Source organism: Apodemus sylvaticus, chromosome 20 (genome assembly GCF_947179515.1).
Source record: "Apodemus sylvaticus chromosome 20, mApoSyl1.1, whole genome shotgun sequence".
Classification (NCBI taxonomy): domain Eukaryota; kingdom Metazoa; phylum Chordata; class Mammalia; order Rodentia; family Muridae; genus Apodemus; species Apodemus sylvaticus.
In genome coordinates this window covers 13,353,591-13,372,398 of record NC_067491.1, presented here as the reverse complement: position 1 = coordinate 13,372,398, position 18,808 = coordinate 13,353,591, and the positions used below count along the sequence as shown (strand labels likewise).

The window sequence follows — 18,808 nt, the reverse complement described above, 5'->3', positions numbered from 1 at the left end:
AAACAGTTGGCAAAATTCTCTTCATGGCAAAAACATACAACTAGCAACCAAAGAGATCTTAGATTAAAAAACCATGAATAGCAAAAGCCCACTGCTGACAACACATTGGGAAAAGACTTCATTCTTCCGATGTCATTTAGATGAGAACACTCTCTACCTTGCCCACAGCCTGTGTGTTAAAGGCTTGGTCTCCAGGGCGGTCCTCTTGGGAAGTGCTGTGGCCTTGGGGATGTCTTTAGCATGCTCCTATAGAGGACTGTGGGGCCGTGTTCCAGTCGTTCATGGGATGAGTAGTGTGCACGTCTATAAACTTCCACCGTGATGAACTCCCCTCACCAGAGCTAGAGATTTCAGAACCGGGAATCAAAATGAGCTCTCTCTTCATAAGGTCATTGCTTCATGTTGCATTAGAAAACCAACTGATTTGCCTTAATATCCTGAACCCAGCAAGGATGCATGTTCTCATCCCTTCTCTACAACAGTGTGCTCAGAGGGGTCTAGCCAGGACTGTAAGGCAGGATAACATAACACGCATATGGATTGGAAAGAAAGAATTAAAACCATGTCTGCTTGTAGGTGAGACGGTCTTATACAGAAAAGCCAGAGCAAGCCACCAAAACCCTACTGGTATCAACCAGTTCAGCAAGGGCGGTATATGAAAACCACTTGCTTCTGTAGAGTGAGAAGGAGCCGACCAAAAATTAAGACAAGAGCTGAGGAGACAACATAGTTAAATGCTTGTCGTGCAAGCATGAGAATAACTTAGCGTTTGTATTAAAGCCCAGCATAGACCCATATACTTGTAATCCCACTGCTGGAGAGGCAGAGAAGCCAATTCCTGGAGCTCACTGGGCAGCCAGACAAGTCAAACCAGTGATCTTCGGGCAACCAAGAAACTCTATCTCAAAAAAAAAAAAACAAAAACAAAAACAAAAACAAAAAACCAAAAAAAAAAAAAAAAAAAACCAAGCAACAAACAAAAACTAAGGTGGATGGCACCCGAGGAACACCTGAGGTTGACCACGGGCCTCGCCCACCTGCCCATGTGCTCGCACACCCAATCAGAGACAAAAGCAAACACAGGCTCTTTCAATGTAATATCAGCAAGAATATAATTTGAAAAATAAGCCTAGTTTAAAAGAACGACATAAATATAGAACTATAAGACATAATGCTCTAAAACTACGAAGAGGTAGTTTTGACATAAATGGAAGAGCATCCTTGTAGATCCTAAGAGTCGGTGTTATAATAAGGGCAATCCACAGCCCTAAAAATGTTACTAAAGTACAAGCTCCATCAGATTTCCAGCTGGCTTCTTCAAAAAAAAAAAAAAAAAAAAAAAAAAAACCAAAAAACAAAAACAAAAACAAAAACCAAAAAAAAAAAAAAAAGGCAAAAAAACGACAGCAACAGCAAAAACCCTGGAAGCTAAAATTCCCACAAAAATGCAGGGAATCCAGGTTATGGTTTTAACGCCAGCACCCCTGAGGCAGAGGAAAGAGGATCCAGCTTGACATGGAGGCCAGCCTTGTCTACACAGCAAGATCCAGGCCAACCAAGGCTAGATAGTGAGGCCGTGTCTCAAAAAGAAACTACAACAAAACCCAATGGACCCAGGACAGCTAAAACAATCTGCAAACAGAACTGTGAAGCTAGAGGGCTTGGGCTCAATTCCAAATCGCATAGCACTACAGTCTACAGTAATGGAGTCAGCACCGTGCCACGCTGCCAACGGTGTGAAATACTACTGAGAAGTCACAAACACACCCCCAACACATGCCAGTGAGTTGTGGCACGGGTGCGGAGACATCTCAGTTGAGGAAGGAACAATCTTCAAGGGACGCAGCTCAAACAGTCGCATTGCCCGTGCAAAAGGAGACACTGGATCCGACTCGGTTTACGCAAGGGCTAACTGAATGTTTATCGAACATCTAGACACGGATGCAAAAACTATTAAATGCTTAGAAAAAACAGAAGTAAATCTTCACGGCTTTACAAGCAACAATAACTGACGGGAGACATGACTGGATTAAAAATAAGCCCTCTGATGTAAATTTTCACCTAATGAGAGAAAAATGCAGGTCACATCATTTTATAAAGGACTATATGTATAATATATAAGGAACTCTCAAATTTTGATATTAACCTAATATCAAAGCAAAAGATAGTAACACATTTTTCCCCAAAGACATATTAAAGACCAGGAAATATATGAAAGAGATTCCCCATCTTTAGCCTTAAGGAAAATACAAACCAAAATCAGGATGAAATGCCACATCTTACTCCTAGGATGGCTATACTTTAGAAGTTAGTTAAAGGGGGTTTGGGGACTGGGGTAAGATCCCTTGCTGCACAAGCCAGATGAGCAGAAGTCAGATTTCCAGAGCCCATGTAAAAAGCCAGTCAGTCATGCACACCTGTAACCCCAGTGTGAGGACACAGAACAGAAGGCTCACTGGAGATCGCTGGCCATCAGCCTACTTCCTGGGTCACTGACAGAGCCTGACTCAAGGGATTAAAGCCAAGAGACAGAGCAGAACACGCAACAGGCTCCTTCATGCATGCACTCCACAACACACGCACACAGGTACTCATGTGCCACACACATACACCATATTCATACACGGACACTATATACATATGCACACACACATACACATAAACTATACACATACACCACATACATATACACCATATTCACACATAGATACCACACATGCACACATACACACACATATACCAGGTATACAAACGGGTACATATATACCATACACATGCACCATAGTCACACACAGACGCCATACACACTTACCCAGGCACACACATGTACACATATTCTACATGAATACATCAGATACATACAAATACTCATGTACATGTATGCCATAAACATATACCATATTTGCAGACACCACAGATATATGTACACACACATGTATAAACATACCATACACACATGCATACACACATCATTTGGAGAAATTGGAATTCTCGTAACTACCAGTGAGAATGCAAAATGCTAACTGCTTAAGAGTCTAAGGCAGACTTACTCCATGTCCCAGCAATTCCACTGGGTAACATAACCCCAAGAAATGAAAACATATATCTACCCACAAAAATGTTTGCTGCAAGAGTTCCGAGCAGTATTAGCTACAACAGCCAGAAGAGAAACTGCCCTGGTGTCAATCCGTGAATGGATGGATAAACTCATCTGCAACATGTCCATGCAAAAGAGTACTATTTAACAATCAGTGAGCTTAGCTACCAATATAGTGCTGATAAAATGTGGGTGAAATCTAAATAATATTGTTAGGTAAATAAGTCCAAAAGGGCCTCATTCTGTGCATCTTCATGTATAGGAACTATGCATTACAGGCAAGTCTACAAAGACAGATCCATTAGTGGATGAGTACACCCAATGTGGTGCAAACTATGCTTAATGGGGTATAGGCCTACAGGTTAACAAAATGCCCCACTGACTGTGATGACCACTTCACAATTCTTTGACTATACTAAAAGCTACTGAATTATGCTCTTTTAAGTGTGTAAATTGTTTAAAATTCTCTCTTAACACTATTAACGTCAAGTCAATGAGTACTTTTTAATTTTACCATCGGTCTTAATTCCTTGTGTTATTATAAAAGAAAACCACACACTGGGCAATTTAGTAAAAGAACAGTGAATTTATTTCTCACAAAGGCATGGCTCAGAAATGCTACAGATCAGTCTCAGGCACAGCAATAAAAAAAGTGTTACAATCAGCTTAGCCACACGATTGGTTTGTTTGTTTACTTCCTGATACATATAAAAGTTATGCTTAGGACCAGGAATGAAATTAAGCAGTAAAGTGCTTTCTTAGAAGGTATGAGTCCTTGGCTTCAGTCCCAGCACAAAAAGAAGGGGGAAGACGTGTCTCTGTACTGTTCTGGCAGTCCAAGAGGTAAACAACAGTATATAAAAACAGTCCTGTGCATACACCCGCTAGAAGCTTCCTTGACCTGAGCTGTTGGAGAGGGGTGATTTATAAGCAACCTACTATCTGAGAACTGTACTAAGAGGAACAGAAAGAAAAGGTGCACCTAGGGCCAGGTGTCCACACCTAGTGAGCACGCCCCCACCAGCAACGAAACAGCCAAGAGAAGTCAAGATGGCACAAAGCTACATTTACCAGGCATCCACTTCCTCAATAAAACCCACACAGGTATGGGGAGACACGTTCAAGCCACAGTACCACATGGCAATAAATATTTAAAAACCAATCTGCTTTAGGAGAGTCTCCCTTCAATGGGATACGTGCAAAACTTACTCCCAACTCAGAAAGGCATATCTGAGCACCAAGTACATAGAGTCCCAGGCACGGAGATGGCGTGGTGGCCACAGCATCTTTGAATGTGTTACTATCAACAGGTACAATCAGTCCACCTTTGCTGGTTTCAGTGTCCTGGCAAAGAGGATCTGCAATGACCACATGGTATCATAACAAAATGTCCAGTAGCCCCTAAAATGGGAAAAAAAAATCTTTCCCCCTAACCGTGCACTTGCCAACTGATCTCATGAGGACAAAGGCTGAAATCATCACAGTTTGCTTGGACTGGGTGAATTTAAAAATACCTGATTTTTAAAACTCAGATTTAAAAGTAAGGGCCATGTGCCCAAAATACAAATGCCCAAAATTATAATGCTCAGTGACAGCCGTCTTCTCAAAGTTTGAAACTTAGAAGCTGAATAATTCATTTTGTCTTGAAAGGAAAAGCAATAATAATTTCTTGAGCAATATGAAGTAAACTTTTTTTCTGTTGTGAGGTTTCTGGTGGTGGTGGTGGTGGTCTGAACCGGGTCTTGTGATGTTGCCCAGGCTGGCCATGAGCTTGGGATCCTCACGACTCAGTCTCCTGAATGCTGGGATCACTGCTGGGATCCGCCACACCTGACTTACCTGTTTCTTGATTGTCAGTGGGTTTAAAAAGTTGTCTGGGAGTTAGGTTATTCAACCTCAGATTCTGAAATATAGAAGATACCTGTGGAGATGGTTTTTCAACCTGTTTGAAAACAAAAAAAATAGAAAAATAAAGTTACTTTTATAAAAAATATACCTTGTCAACCATTCTCATCCATAATGCATCCCTCGCAATCCTTGAAGGTTTGAGCAACCCATTGGTGGGCTGTCTGCTCCCTGGAGGATCATGTCTGCCTCTGCCTACTGTGGTGTCCCCTGGACCTTCTAGCCAAGGGCCTGACATGGAGAAGCGGCTGTGTGCATTGCCTAAATCCAGGCATCTAGCATCTAAAAGCAGCGACAAGGCTTACTAGATAATTGGGAGGAAAGCACGGAAATCAAGGAAGGTTCACTGTGCAAACATTAAGAATTTCAAGATGGATTCCAAGTTGCTAAGCACAGAGCCTGCGCGCCCAGGAAGACGGCTCTTCTGCGGTACATGAACCATGTCTGTGGTGCCAGGACCATACTCTTCCTGCTTCTGGTGACGCCTGAGTAGCAGACCCTGGGCCGGTACCATCCTCAATCTTCACAGGAAAACGGAAAAGAAGCACAACACACTTCCACAATGCTCTCTCTGTGCATTTTAGAATCGGACTACTACGGTTAAGCCATCGCTTGTGCCAGCATACCTGGACTTCTGGAAGCTGGACTTAAGTCACACATCATGCTAAGTGTTCCCATGAAGGTACGGCTTACACGGAAATATTTAAGCCGGTGTACTCTTAAAGGAAGATCATCCTCTGCAAGGTGGGCGGATCTCATGCAGTCATTTGAAAGCCTTTACAAGAATAAGCCCCTCCTTCCCGTGGAAGGACTCCAGGCTGCCAGCTTTCAGACCTACCCTGGCTGGCATCTACCTTTGATTCTACAAACCGCACCTGCAGCGCTCCACAGCCGCTTGAACAGATTCCTTCCGATGAAGTCTTCTCTGACAGACCCGCAGATGGACAGACAGACCATGCAGATGCCTCTGCCTCCCGGAGGACTTCAACTACCTCAGGGGCTAGCCTTCCCTCAGCCATTGTGACTGTCTTCTCTAGCTTGCTTTTTGTATTACAATGTGAATTTTGTAAAAATATTTTTGGGGGTGGGAGGGGGGATAATTGTTTTATCGGATACACTTGGCAGTGTTTACTCAGTTACTTGCATCAAAGAGTGCAAGGCTACTTTCCCCTTTGTCTTCAGAGCAGGCAGTGTGTCAGGTCAACGTTTCCCTTTGGGATTTCTTTTTCAAAACCCAGAGCCACTGGGGTAAAGTCATGGAAGCAAGGGGCCCTCAGTCGGTCATTACTACTGTCACGCAGACCGCAATGGCTTTTGGACCGGTGATAGTGATGAGCGACAGAATACAATGCTAGTCCCCTAAGATCAAAATGAAGCACTAGGAAGGTTGAGAGCCACTCACTGATTTTAGAGTGTGAGCCTGTTGCAGGACATACTAAGAAATGAACCCGCCAACTCTCTGTGGTGCCGAGCTCCCGCAGGGTCATCTCTCTGGTGGGGACCCTGAGTTCCTCTCGCTACCACACAACACACACACACCCCACGGCCAGCCATCTCAACACCTAATTACCAGGTAGAATCAAGACTCTTAATTAACCAATTAGATTTGTATATCAATAAAATCACAATTTACAAGATGCCAGTACAGTCATTTCAGAGACAACTGATAATGATAAAAGCTTTATCCCAATATTTCTAACCTTGTGAAATCGTGGCTACTTGTGGCTGGAAAATGCCACAGTGGGGATAGGTCAGCAGCCCAGCCATCTTCCTTTCTCCTCCTACCCTGAGACTCTTCCTCTCTCCTCCCCTCTTAGCTCCGCCTCCCACTTCCCTGTCCAATCACAGGCTTCCCACTTCCTTAATATGATTGGACAGGGAAAATCCTGCAACATTGTTTTCACCACAAAAGAGCAAACTCAGCGCTCAGTGATGCTGGGTCTAGTGTACCAAGAAGCCACCATAACCAACTAGGCTGCTGTGAACACACAATTTGCTCAGCCACAGGACAGCTGCCTAAGGAGGTGTTTCTCAGAACTTATCCTCACAGATCCGCCACGTATGTCTTCACGGGTAGAATTTAAATGGAAGTAAGTGTCTATTTTACCAGTCCTAGAGGTCTGATTTCTCCTTCCTCGTTTGCAGGGATTCCTGGAGATGCTGTATACTTTTGGCAAAGCCTCTGAGAAAGAACACTTTCCCCTTCTATGAACAAACTCTGGGCTGGTGTCATTGTGCAAGGACGGAAGGCAGCACAACACAGTCCCCAGTCTCGAGCTTACAGTCACGGATCTGCAACGCCGGCCTTGGTCCAAGCGGGAAGACTCCAGCAGACTCCGGCCTGGGGCTCAGCAACACTGCCGTTTTCTCTTTGTACCACCACGTGAACTCCTATCCCCCCACCCAATGTTGGTGAGAAGAAATACAACTCAAGAAACTTGTTTTGAAGGCTCTTTCTTTACAATTGTCCCTTTGCTGCTCCAGTCAAAAGACTAGCCCTGGGGCTCCTGCATGCCTGGCTGGGTGTGTGTGTGTGTGGAGGGGTGTAAATGGCATCTTAAATGTCATTATCATCTGCACTGGGGTGGAGGATGAAGCTTACTATCACCAGAGGGTCTTCCAGTGCCATGGAAGAAAAAGGCAATTCCCCATAAAGCTTGCCCTTACCCTTCTTAACTAATTCTGATTACTAATACCTGGATCCACCCTATGCCCAGGTCAAACACGTGTGCATCACTAGCAACCCAACCCCAGCTGACCTGACTCATCTGTAGGACCCGTCAGCTCTGCCCTTCGGCCTTTCAGCATCTCTTTTCCTTCCCCATTGGAAGTACCCCGTTTTCAGCCTAATAGATGTGTCCTGGGTTTCTTTACGCTAGGAACTTATTAGTTCGTTTTCCCCTCATTGCTTTCCAGATCACTACGGTCAAGGTCACTTCCTTGAATTTCAATTCATAAGCACTTAGAATGTTCCTACGGATCTCCGCCCCAATCCAAAGAATGGACAGTGTCTTTGGAAGACTTTGTCCATCGGTCCTGACTACCCCCCACCCCCTGCCCAACCCTCCCCCAACCCTCCACCCCCGTACCCACAGCTCCCCCACTCATTGCATTCCATGCTCTCCCAGTCGCTTCAACTGCCACCACCACACAGTTGAGCTCTTTGGTCATACAGACTCTGTCAGAGAACCTGTTACATGTCCCTTATCTCCTTTGGGCAATGGACACGAGTGTCACACTTTGGAACCTGGGCAGAATCATTAGCACATGCTCCTCTGAACTGGCCTCCACTGAACCCCCACCTAACGAATCTGTGGCAGGTACATTAGTCAACCAGTACTCTTCCCTTGAGACCGCATCTGGAAGTAATTTATAACTCCTCATCTCTAAGTGTCGCAGCCATTACTGCCTGTAGAGGAAGACTCTGTAGTCCCTCAAACAAGGTCCTATGTCCTTCATCTCAGAAAAAGGCTGTGCTGGGTCCCTAACAGTTTGCGCCAGAAAGCAGGGAATCATTTGGGATTGTTTCCCCTTTCCCTTCTCCCCTGCAGTCACCCAGTGGACAGTTAAACATCTCCAAACTATGGAAGCCAAAGGGAAGAGAGAGGAACAAAACAATTGATTCCTTTAGTGAATTAACAAACCAAAACACAGATTGGCTGATGTCAAAAGGGGATGGTGAGGCAACACAGGGTTCTGGGAGAGCCAGATGGAGAAGCCCCCAGTGTGCCCTTCAGGCACAGCGAGCCTTTCAAAAGAGGGATTGAGTTGAACACCCAAGGCATCCGAGTATATGAGAATCATGGCAGGAATGCATTTGAGGGCAGACAGTTGATCCTTCAGTGAGGTAAAGACCCAAGCCAGGACAATGGAAGATGAGTAGGGGAAAAATCATTTCTCAATAACGCTACATCTTTAGAGGTAGCCCGTGGAGACAGGTGAGTAAGATGGCTGGGAGACTGGGAGAAAGGGAATTGAGACAAACAGAGAGACAGGTGATAGGTTGTGCTTCCAGAATGGCTCTCTCTAGGAACAAAGATCTAGGATACATGAAGGAACGGAACCCTGAACTCTCTTCAGGGAGTCATCAAATTACTCCCGCACTTGCAAGTGGTCAGCACAAGGATGGGGAAGAGGCACTTACCCAGAGTTCCCAGCACCTGCATCATGGCAGCCACTGAAACCCTCAGGCCAAGGGGATGGGTGAAACTGTCACTCGGGGATATGTCTCAATTAGGGGATGTGTCGGGGGAGGGGGGAGAAATAGAGAACTGTGGAGGTGCTTCTCCAGCGGATTAGGTGAGGTCATATGAACGGAAAGAAAGAAGACCGAACCCGTAGCAACAGTTAAACTAGAGGCCAAGAGGGAGACCTAAGGAAGTTCTCCAGAGGCTTGTGAGATGGGAACCAACCAGTGCAAGGGCACTGTGGAGAGACAAAGGGACTGTGACCTGCAAAGCCAGGGGCAACTGACAAGGAAGGAGACAGGGGAAGGCAGGCACGGAGTGGGAAGCTTTCTCATGGAACATAACTGCCTTCCACCAGACAGTGGAAGCTGTCTAGAGAGGCAGCCTCGGGAGGGAAGAGAAAGAGAGCTAGTTCCAACGGGGCACAGGGTAAAGGCACTTTGTGAGATGCAAGACGGCAGCTGTCCGATAGACTAACAGACTCCTGTCCAGGCACACTGCAGTTGGCAAGAGTTAACGAAAACATGAATACAAGGGAACGTGGCTCCTACCATACGGAATTTGCTGGGGCTCTCTTCATCACATGGGAAGCCAACACCGGTTCTTTTGGACCCTCTGAGCTGCCCCGACTCATCATCTGTATCCATGTCGTCGCTAAAAGAGGTTGACATCCAGCCTTCGTCAAAGGCGAACCTCTCCTTTGTGGCTGAAGACGCCTCGTCCCTGGTGCTGTCTGCGGTGACTTTGTTGTCTGGGGTTCTGCAGAGGGGTGAAGCTGGAGGCTGCGTGCTAGGTCTTCTTCCAACGCTGGGGCTTGAAGGCTGGGATGGGAGACCTGTTGAAGGTGCGCCGCCGCTGCTGGAGAGTTGCTTCTTCAAGAAGTGTTTCAAACGGGTCTGCCTGGGAAAGCTGCGCTTCCGGATGGCGCTCCTGAGTTCAGACTCTTCCGCGATGATGTACACCCTGCAGCGGCCCCGGGTCACCGCAGTGTAAACATGCTGCCAGTGCTGGCGGCCTGCCTTCCCCACCACGTAGACAACTGTGTTCTCCTCAGACCCCTGAGAGGCAAAAAGCAGTGTGAAAACTCGGTACAGGAGCTCAGTGGGGGAGCAACTCTGGCAAGAGGCTGGGAAAATGATTCACTGGGTGAATGTCGGTGAATAGCCAGACCCTTTATAAAAGCCTGCCATCTGTTCAAGCCTCACAAGGAAGGCTGGCAGACACCAGAGAAATCAAGGAGACCTGGTCTCGAACAAATAGAAACCACGGACTCAAGGCTGCTCTGACCTCCACGCATGCACAGCAAGAACAGCATATATGTACTCATATACACGTACACACACCCCACACACACACCACACACCCACACACACACACATACACACACCACACATTACACACACCACAGACCACACACACACCACACACACACACACACACACACACACACACACCACAGATCACACACACACCCCACACACACACACACCACACAGACGATACACACCACACACACACACACACACACCACACATACACACACCACAGACCACACACACACCACACATACACACACACATACCACAGACCACACACACACCACACAGACCATACACACCACACACACACACACCACACAGACCATACACACCACACACACACATCACACACACACACACACACACACACACCATACACACACACCACAGACCACACACACACCCACACACACACACCATACACATACACACCACAGACCACACACACCACACACACCACACACACATACCACACCCCACATACACACCCCATACACCCCACACACACACCCCCACACCACCACACCACACACACACATACACACACACACACACCACACATAACACACACACACACACACACCACACAAGCAAAACTAAAAGAGAAAAGTGTTAATGCTCCGCTCGCTCATGACTTTCCATCTGGCTGGTGTGTCCGCATCTACCCATCCCCCAGACTCCATTTTATCTACTATCTCTGAACTCAGGTTTGCTAACTTTGCTACCAACATTAGGTCCCACAGGGCCACAAGTAGCTTGTGGTGACCAAAACAAGCTCTGGGGATCAAAAGGGCTTTGACATAACCAAAGACTTTGACATAACTATACAGACCCATGTGTAAATGTGTTATACTAAGGTTATTGATGATGGCAAATGAAACAGCCAATAATAGGAGACTATAAAATATGTATGGACACAACATGTAAGCATGCCTCAAAGGATCATTAAACACATACATACACACACACACACATACATACACACACACACTCACACACACACACACACACACACACACACGCATACAAAGATTGGCTAGACACATTGGGACACCCTGAGCTATTCCTCTTTAGAACTGTTGTTCTCAAATAAGATTAAACAAATTATTAGGGAACTCCTTACAAAACTGGAGGGAGAGAATTCTTTTGTCAAAATAACAAGAAAATAACAAGGGCCACCAAGAAAGTAAATAAAGCTAAAAATAAACATGTAAGATGACACCCTTTGCTTAAACCTTGAAAGCAAGAAAATATATAGAAAGATACACACACATACACACACATACATATATATATATACACATACACATGCACACACATATATATATGTATGTATAAAATCTATATGAATAGGAATATATCAAGCACAGGACAAAAGTCTCTTCTGAGCAAAGTTTAAGTTGGGTAGGCAGGTTCAAGAACTTCAGCAGTCAAGTAATAATCTATTGAAATATTCTTAAAAATCAAAATTAATGCACAAAAAAATACTGTAGATAAGATGTCAACATTTAGGGCCATCAGTGCAGTTGGGGTCCTGCAGGAGAGTGAGGCTGGGGTGAAAGTGAAGCGTAGGGTTGTCTCGCTAAGGTCTTAGCTCCTCAGAATGAAGGGGCACTGCTCCTCAGAATGAAGGGGCACTGCTCCTCAGAATGAAGGGGCACTGCTCCTCAGAATGAAGGGGTACTGCTCTTCAGAATGAAGGGCACGTAAGCGATCACGGGGCTGGAGCCTGAGCAGCATCTCCTGTGCTTTTGTGCATGAAAGCAAAGCCTATGGGAGTGAAGGCCAGAGGCCCGCTGTCAGGCGCCAGGCCGCAGGTTGGAAGGCAGCTCTCAGAAAACAAAGCAAAATGATGAGGGAGAAACTGTGGCCAGAACTGAAGAATCAGAATTAATAACAGCAGAAGAAAAGCAGCGTGCGATGTGCCTCATGCTGTGCTACGTGTTGTAGGTGACTCTGTCAATCTGATGGGACCCTGAGTCACCCAGGAGACATCTCTGGACACTGCTGTAAGGGAGTTTCTAGACGGGGTTCACTGATGGGGGAAGACCCACTGTAAATATGGGGGCATTCACTCAATGGGCCGGCACCTGGGACATAATAAAAACAAGAAAGAGAACGGAGTACCCAGCATTCCTCTCTCTGCTTCCTAACTGTGAATGCAGTCTGACCAGATGCCCACTCCCGCCTCTAGGTCTTCCCCACCACAAGGGCCTGCACCCTCAAGCCGTAAGCCCACACGGCCTCTTCCTTCAGCCTACCTGGAAAGTATGAATGGTCCTCGCCCAGGCGTGCTTTATCTGGCAGTTGGCCATTAGTTTGCTGAAGTCCACAGTCACTTCCAAACCAGCCTCATTATTGATGGTCACAAGCCTTTTTCTTCCGGAAGTAACGTCGGTTACATCCTGGGACCAAGACAAAGAGAACTTTGCGTCTATTCCGATGCGCACATGGTCACATGCATCTGTCAATGCCGGGTGCCACACCAAGGACAGACATTATCCATCAGATTGAGAAACTCCAGGGGCTTGAAGCTGAGATTGCCGTCGCGGGGCCATGTGAGCGGTGCCTGTGAGGCTCCGGGTCCCATTCCCAGCATGGGACACCTAAAACCTGGAGAGGCTTAAAATCCATTCTTCGTTGACCGCCTTCGTGTTTAGGTATTGCAGTGAGCGGAAATGGAAACTTTTGATCCTTGAAACCTCACACACACTTGACCTTGGTTGTTTCAGTTCCCAACTTACTACAAAGTAAGTTTCCTTTCTATAAAAAAAAAAGTTGGAAAAAGCAGTGCTTTCCAGCAGAGCTATTCCCAACCATCCCATTACATTCTGATATTAAGCCAGACAAGATATTGCTAAAAACTACAAACCAATGTTCATCCTGAATGAGGGTGAATGAAAATTCCTGATTAAAAAAAAACACCAAGCAAGAAGAGCATCCCTACGTTTATGTAAATCCCAAATGAAATGAGGGCTTTGGGGAAAAAGAAAAATCTCTAATTGGCACACCTATTACTTCCTAAGACTTACCTGTGTGTGTGTGTTTTTTTTTTAAAGATTTATTTATTATTATATGTAAGTACACTGTAGCTGTCTTCAGACACCCCAGAAGAGGGCGTCAGATCTCATTATAGATGGTTGTGAGCCACCATGTGGTTGCTGGGATTTGATCTCAGGACCTTCAGAAGAGCAGTCAGTGCTCTTAAACGCTGAGCCATCTCTCCAGACCCGACTTACCTGTGTTATGAAGAATATTTCCCCGTTGCACAGCCGAATGCTACTTTCAAAATCCTGTTTGATTTTAGCATCATCATCAGGGGCATCGCCAAAGCCTTTCCCTGTGGTTTCCTGGTCATTGTCAGGGAGTAAATCTGCAAGGTACGCGTTCCGGGTACAGCAGATCTTATCACCGACGGCAAAGATGGGTTTCTTCTTGTGGTCTCTGCATGAGGAAGTGAGCACACACCATTAAACCCGGAAGCTCCCCGCTTCATTTTACCCTCTCGGAGCTGATGTGAAGCGATGCTCATACATGTTTGTATCATTTCATTCTCCGAAGGTCAAGAATCAAGTGGTCACAACTGTCACCTGTTTATTTTACATTCCGTAGGGGGTGGGAGTCCGGTGTCGCCCATGCTCCCAAAATCTGGTTACTCCACCCATAAGGAGAGATGAGGAGATCCTTTACACACACCAGCTTTTGTTGTACAGACCTTGCCCCAGGGTTATCCTTGATTGGTTAATAAGCCTACAGCCTGGGCAAGAGAGAGGGTTGGAGCAAAGGTTCCCAAGCTTGCGGTCTGAGGCAGGGACAAGAGGAAAGCCAGGTGGAAGAAGGAAGGAGGTCACCATGGGGTAGCACGGATCCGGAACTCGCGGCCATGAGAGCCAGCCTGATGCAGGCAGCAGTGACAGCCAAAGGAATCATAGCACGTCATATCTTGGGGATCTTGGCAGGAAAGCAGACAAACTAACAGAGACGTTTTATCCCCGCCCAACTTTGGTGCTTTAAGGCTTATTACAATTCAAAGGTCTCTGTCTCGTTTATTTGGAATATTTGAATGCAATGAGGGGGTATAACAAATCCCCCATATAGCATTTACCACCACAACCTTCACCCGGTCACCTCAAGCCCTTCTGACAAGGCCCAGTTGAACTCACTCAAGTTAGAGATGTTGACGTGGATGCTCTGATCCATCTACTTTCTAAACCAAAAAGCCTTAATTTTTTTTACTTTGATGCAAAATCACCTTCTCTCCACATTGTCCAGTTTCAGGTCTTCAGGTCTAACTTGTATTTCCATTATAATAATTATGCCACTGTTCCGTGAAAATAGCACCAACGAATGGCGGCTTGTGCCAGTCACTGTAAAAGCACTCTGGGTTTATTTCTCATTCTGCTCTTACCTAACCCTTTGGGAGACTTCCCTGACAAGAGTAGAGTTCCTAGGACCACTATTACAAGGGCCCATCTGAGCACATTTGAGTCCTCGTTCAGGCCTGCCCAATACAGTGGTTTGTGGCAGGAGCTCCTCTATTTTACACAACCCCAGTGACAAGCACGTGCTGTCAAATGCAAGGCACACAAAACTGTTCCCTGCCCACGGCTTGCTGTTCAGGCCCCTGGGAACTACCACACACAGAGTGCTAGAAATTCTCCTCATTCCCCAGGTTGACCTTGAAGAGGTTAGAGGTTGCCAACCTGGACACCACGGAGAAATAATCATTCCTCACTTTTCTCCTTGCTCTACTTACGGTCGGAGTCAATTCCTAATGATATGTAATCCATTTAATTGAAGAGACCATTACGCTCCACAAACTGGGGGAAAGTGTATGGCTTTGGAATATATGTGTGGCCCTATGTGACAAATATCCATATAAACAAAAGGACGACCGACCAAAGCACGACCGTCCCCTACAGTGTCACTCGGGAAGATGCTCACTTGATGAGGTGGTTTGTGTAGTGTTTGCAGCAGCAGTCATTAATGAGGTCACAGTCTTGCCTGAAACACAGGAAAATCAGAGTCACTTCAGTGGCGCACATTACGCACTAGCTTATGTTTACAGACAACCATATGACTGGGCTACTGGATTTTTTTTTCTTGTGATACTGGGAATTGAACTAAAGGCTCTGTGCTTGCTGGGCAAGCATGCCAGCACTCACGCCCCTGCTGACAGAGTAGATCCCATAAGAAGTTTCTAGGACTTTCTCTAGGAAAAAGTACCTTCTGGTATTGCTGCTTATTTCTTTTGGTTTGTCTGTTTTATCAACTCAGGGTTTCTCTGCATAGCTCTGGCTGTTCTGGAACTTGCTTTGCAGACCAGGCTGGCCTTGAACTCAGAGATCCATCTGCCTCTGCCTCTGCCTCCCAAGTGCTAAGAGTAAAGGCGTGCGCCACCACTGCCCAGCTGGAGAAAAGGTATTTTATAATTTTTACCCTTCAGATACAATTTTTTTTTTACTCCCACTTGCAGTGAGAATATAAGCATGTTTGACAGGAAGCAGCCCTGATCAGAATGCCTTCTGATGTGTCTAATGAAGAGATATTCTGAAGAATGAGAGATTATATGTATCTCCCCTAAATACAATATTCATTAATAACTTAAGAACTTTAAAAGTTGGATAAAGTACATTAACATATTATAAACGTTTTACCTTCGAAATGCAATAAATTGCGATGTTTTTGCACTTTCCAAACTGCAGAAGTCCTTTCCTTGAAGCAAAGTTTTAACTGCAGAATATAAATCTGCAAATGCAGCAAAGAGAAAAAGGTTAACATGGGAAAACTGCCAAATTGTAATGCTATTTCTGTGAAAAAATTAGCTAGCAATTCCTACTAAGCAGTGCAGGTAAAACATCTCACCACGGGCAATTCGAGGTCACCATGGGAACACCTACATCATCCTTGACATGGGCCATACAGTGGCAAGACAATGGAGACAGGTTTTAGCCCCTGAGGTACTGGTCACAGTCTGTTAGAGCTGGAAATTCATCAGCACATACTCATGAAGTATCACCATACGCGGAGCCAGTGCACACCAGCTTGCAATACTGAGATACTGCTACACTGGCTCAAAAGTGCCCAGTGGCCTAACCACACACTGCCTTCTTCACCTCAGCTTTCTCTTTCCTCCCCTGCCCCGCGCTCCCACAATTCAGCCTCTAACGCGATACTGTCCTGACAGGCATATGCCATTTTGTCCAGCTCACTACCCCAGGTTTGGTTGGTTTTTTTTGTTTTTTTTTTTTTAATAGTCATTGATTTATAGATAGGTTCTAGCCTGGTCTATATGAGAGAGGCTGGGGGATAAGGAGTTCAAGGCCAGCCTCAGCTACATAGCAAATTCAATGGCAGCCAAGGCAATATGAGGTCCTGTCTCAAGAAACAAGGAGAAGGGGGATAGGAACACCTATCACGATACAGGGTTTTGTGTACTGTCCAGTAGCTGGTGAATCATGAGTTCTATGGCGCTCTGTTCTAGAAAGACAAAGTCAGCTGCTCACAGGGCACTTCATTTCTTCAATAAAGATACTCCCCAGAAAACAGCTGACCTCAGATCTCTGAATCCAGTCAACCAGAACAGAAACTTTCAAAGCGCTCCCATTCTGCACCTTGTCTTCCTGTCTGTCTCACAGGTCCACATGTACTGGGCATTTTATTTATTCTAAAATAAACGTTTTAGCATCTCTGAAATTCTAACCCAGTTGTAGACCCTGCCTTGGGTCTCCGCACTTTGTAACAATGGATACAACTTTATTAATGAAAAAGTGCTATTTGCCTCTCTAAGGACTATTTATCTAATATTCTTAAGGAAGAAACTCATTTAATTAAAACAATCAGCGTCACTAACACTCTGAAACAGTGTGTTAGTGTTAGAAAAGTTAGAAAACCTTTTTCTTCTGAAAGTACACTTCCATGAGCTGGTCATGATAACATGGGCTATCCCATCGACTAGGGAGGTGGAGACAGAAGAATTAGGGGGTTCAAAATCAGCTTGAGAAGACCTTGGCTCACTCAAACAAAAAGTGCATTCTCTTTAATATACAGAACAGGTCCCAAGATAAACAACGCTTGAGAGATACTCTGCAGAGTCACAAAGAAAGCAAGGTACCCAGAGTCTGTATCTGCTTCTCATCTGTAATGGAACTATGCTGACTAAGCTGTTTTGAGAATAAACCTGAGCTACCTACCGTGTTTAACTACAACCAGCTCACATGATCTGCATCTTGTGATCCAATTTATATAAAACCAAAACGAATGGTGAAATCAGACATGCACACAGTGGGAGACAGACTTGGATGGTTTGGAAGCTTCATGCCAGCTTGGTTTCCCATGCATGGTAAGGAACTGTGGTAACTGCAATAGCGCCTCAGAAGAATCATTACTAATCATTACTAAACTCTTAAGCGACTCTTAAAGTTTGCTAAGTCAGTTTTTAAAATCTAAATCAAGACCAAGAGAACCTCACTACTGTTCTGCTTCCTTCTCTACTGCTGTAATAAAACACCAGAAGCAACGTAGAGGAAGAAGGAATGAATGTATCTGGCTTATAGGGCACGTTCCATCACTGAAGGAAATCAGAAAAGGAATCCAAGAAGGATCTTGAGGCTGGCACCATGAAGCAATCCCACCCGCTGGTTCAGTTGGCTCTAGCTTAGCTAGTTTTCCTATACAGCCCAAGAACACCTACGTAGGGATTGTGCCACCCACTGTGGCTGCAGTGGGCTGGGCCTTCCCACATCAATGAGGGATCAAGACAAGCATGCCCACCAGCCAATTGATCTGGGCAATCCCTCAATGGAAAATTCCCTTCTCAGAGCCTCTAGGCTGTGTCAACCAAGACAACTGTGATGGTTTGTATATGCTTGGCCCTGGGAGTGGCACTATTACAGGGTGTGGCCCTGTTGGAGTAGGTGTGGCCTTGTTGGAGTAGGTATGTCACTGTGGGTGTGGGATTTAAGACCCTCATCCTAGCTGCCTGGGAGCCAGTCTTCTCCTAGCAGCCTTCAGAGAAAGATGTAGAACTCTCAGCTCCTCCTGCACCATGCCTGCCTGGATGCTGCCATGTTCCCACCTTGATGATAATGGACTGAGCCTCTGAACCTATAAGCCAGCCCTAATTAAATGTTGCCCTTATAAGAGTTGCCTTGGTCATGGTGTTTATTCACAGCATTAAACTCTAATTAAAGACAACTACATTCAAATATAATTATTTTTCATAACCAGTTTAATAATATTTATTAGCACTTAAATAATGGCTCATAACATGGATGCCCCCCTAGCTCCATAGACACTGA

The 18,808-nt window shown here is 45.5% G+C and overlaps 1 protein-coding gene across 1 annotated transcript in view; it reads right to left on the bottom strand.

Annotated features, from left to right (window-relative positions):
- Nucleotides 1-3,663: 3,663 nt before the first annotated feature.
- Helb (DNA helicase B) overlaps nt 3,664-18,808 on the bottom strand; it is a 28,822-nt gene continuing 13,677 nt past the window's right edge. The window contains exons 8-13 of the mRNA XM_052165246.1: nt 16,166-16,256; nt 15,453-15,512; nt 13,748-13,952; nt 12,770-12,913; nt 9,741-10,247; nt 3,664-5,039 (exon numbers count right to left, since the gene is read on the bottom strand). Of these exons, the coding sequence (XP_052021206.1) occupies nt 4,878-5,039; nt 9,741-10,247; nt 12,770-12,913; nt 13,748-13,952; nt 15,453-15,512; nt 16,166-16,256 (1,169 nt within the window). The 3' untranslated portion in view covers nt 3,664-4,877. The remainder of the gene's footprint in view (nt 5,040-9,740; nt 10,248-12,769; nt 12,914-13,747; nt 13,953-15,452; nt 15,513-16,165; nt 16,257-18,808) is intronic.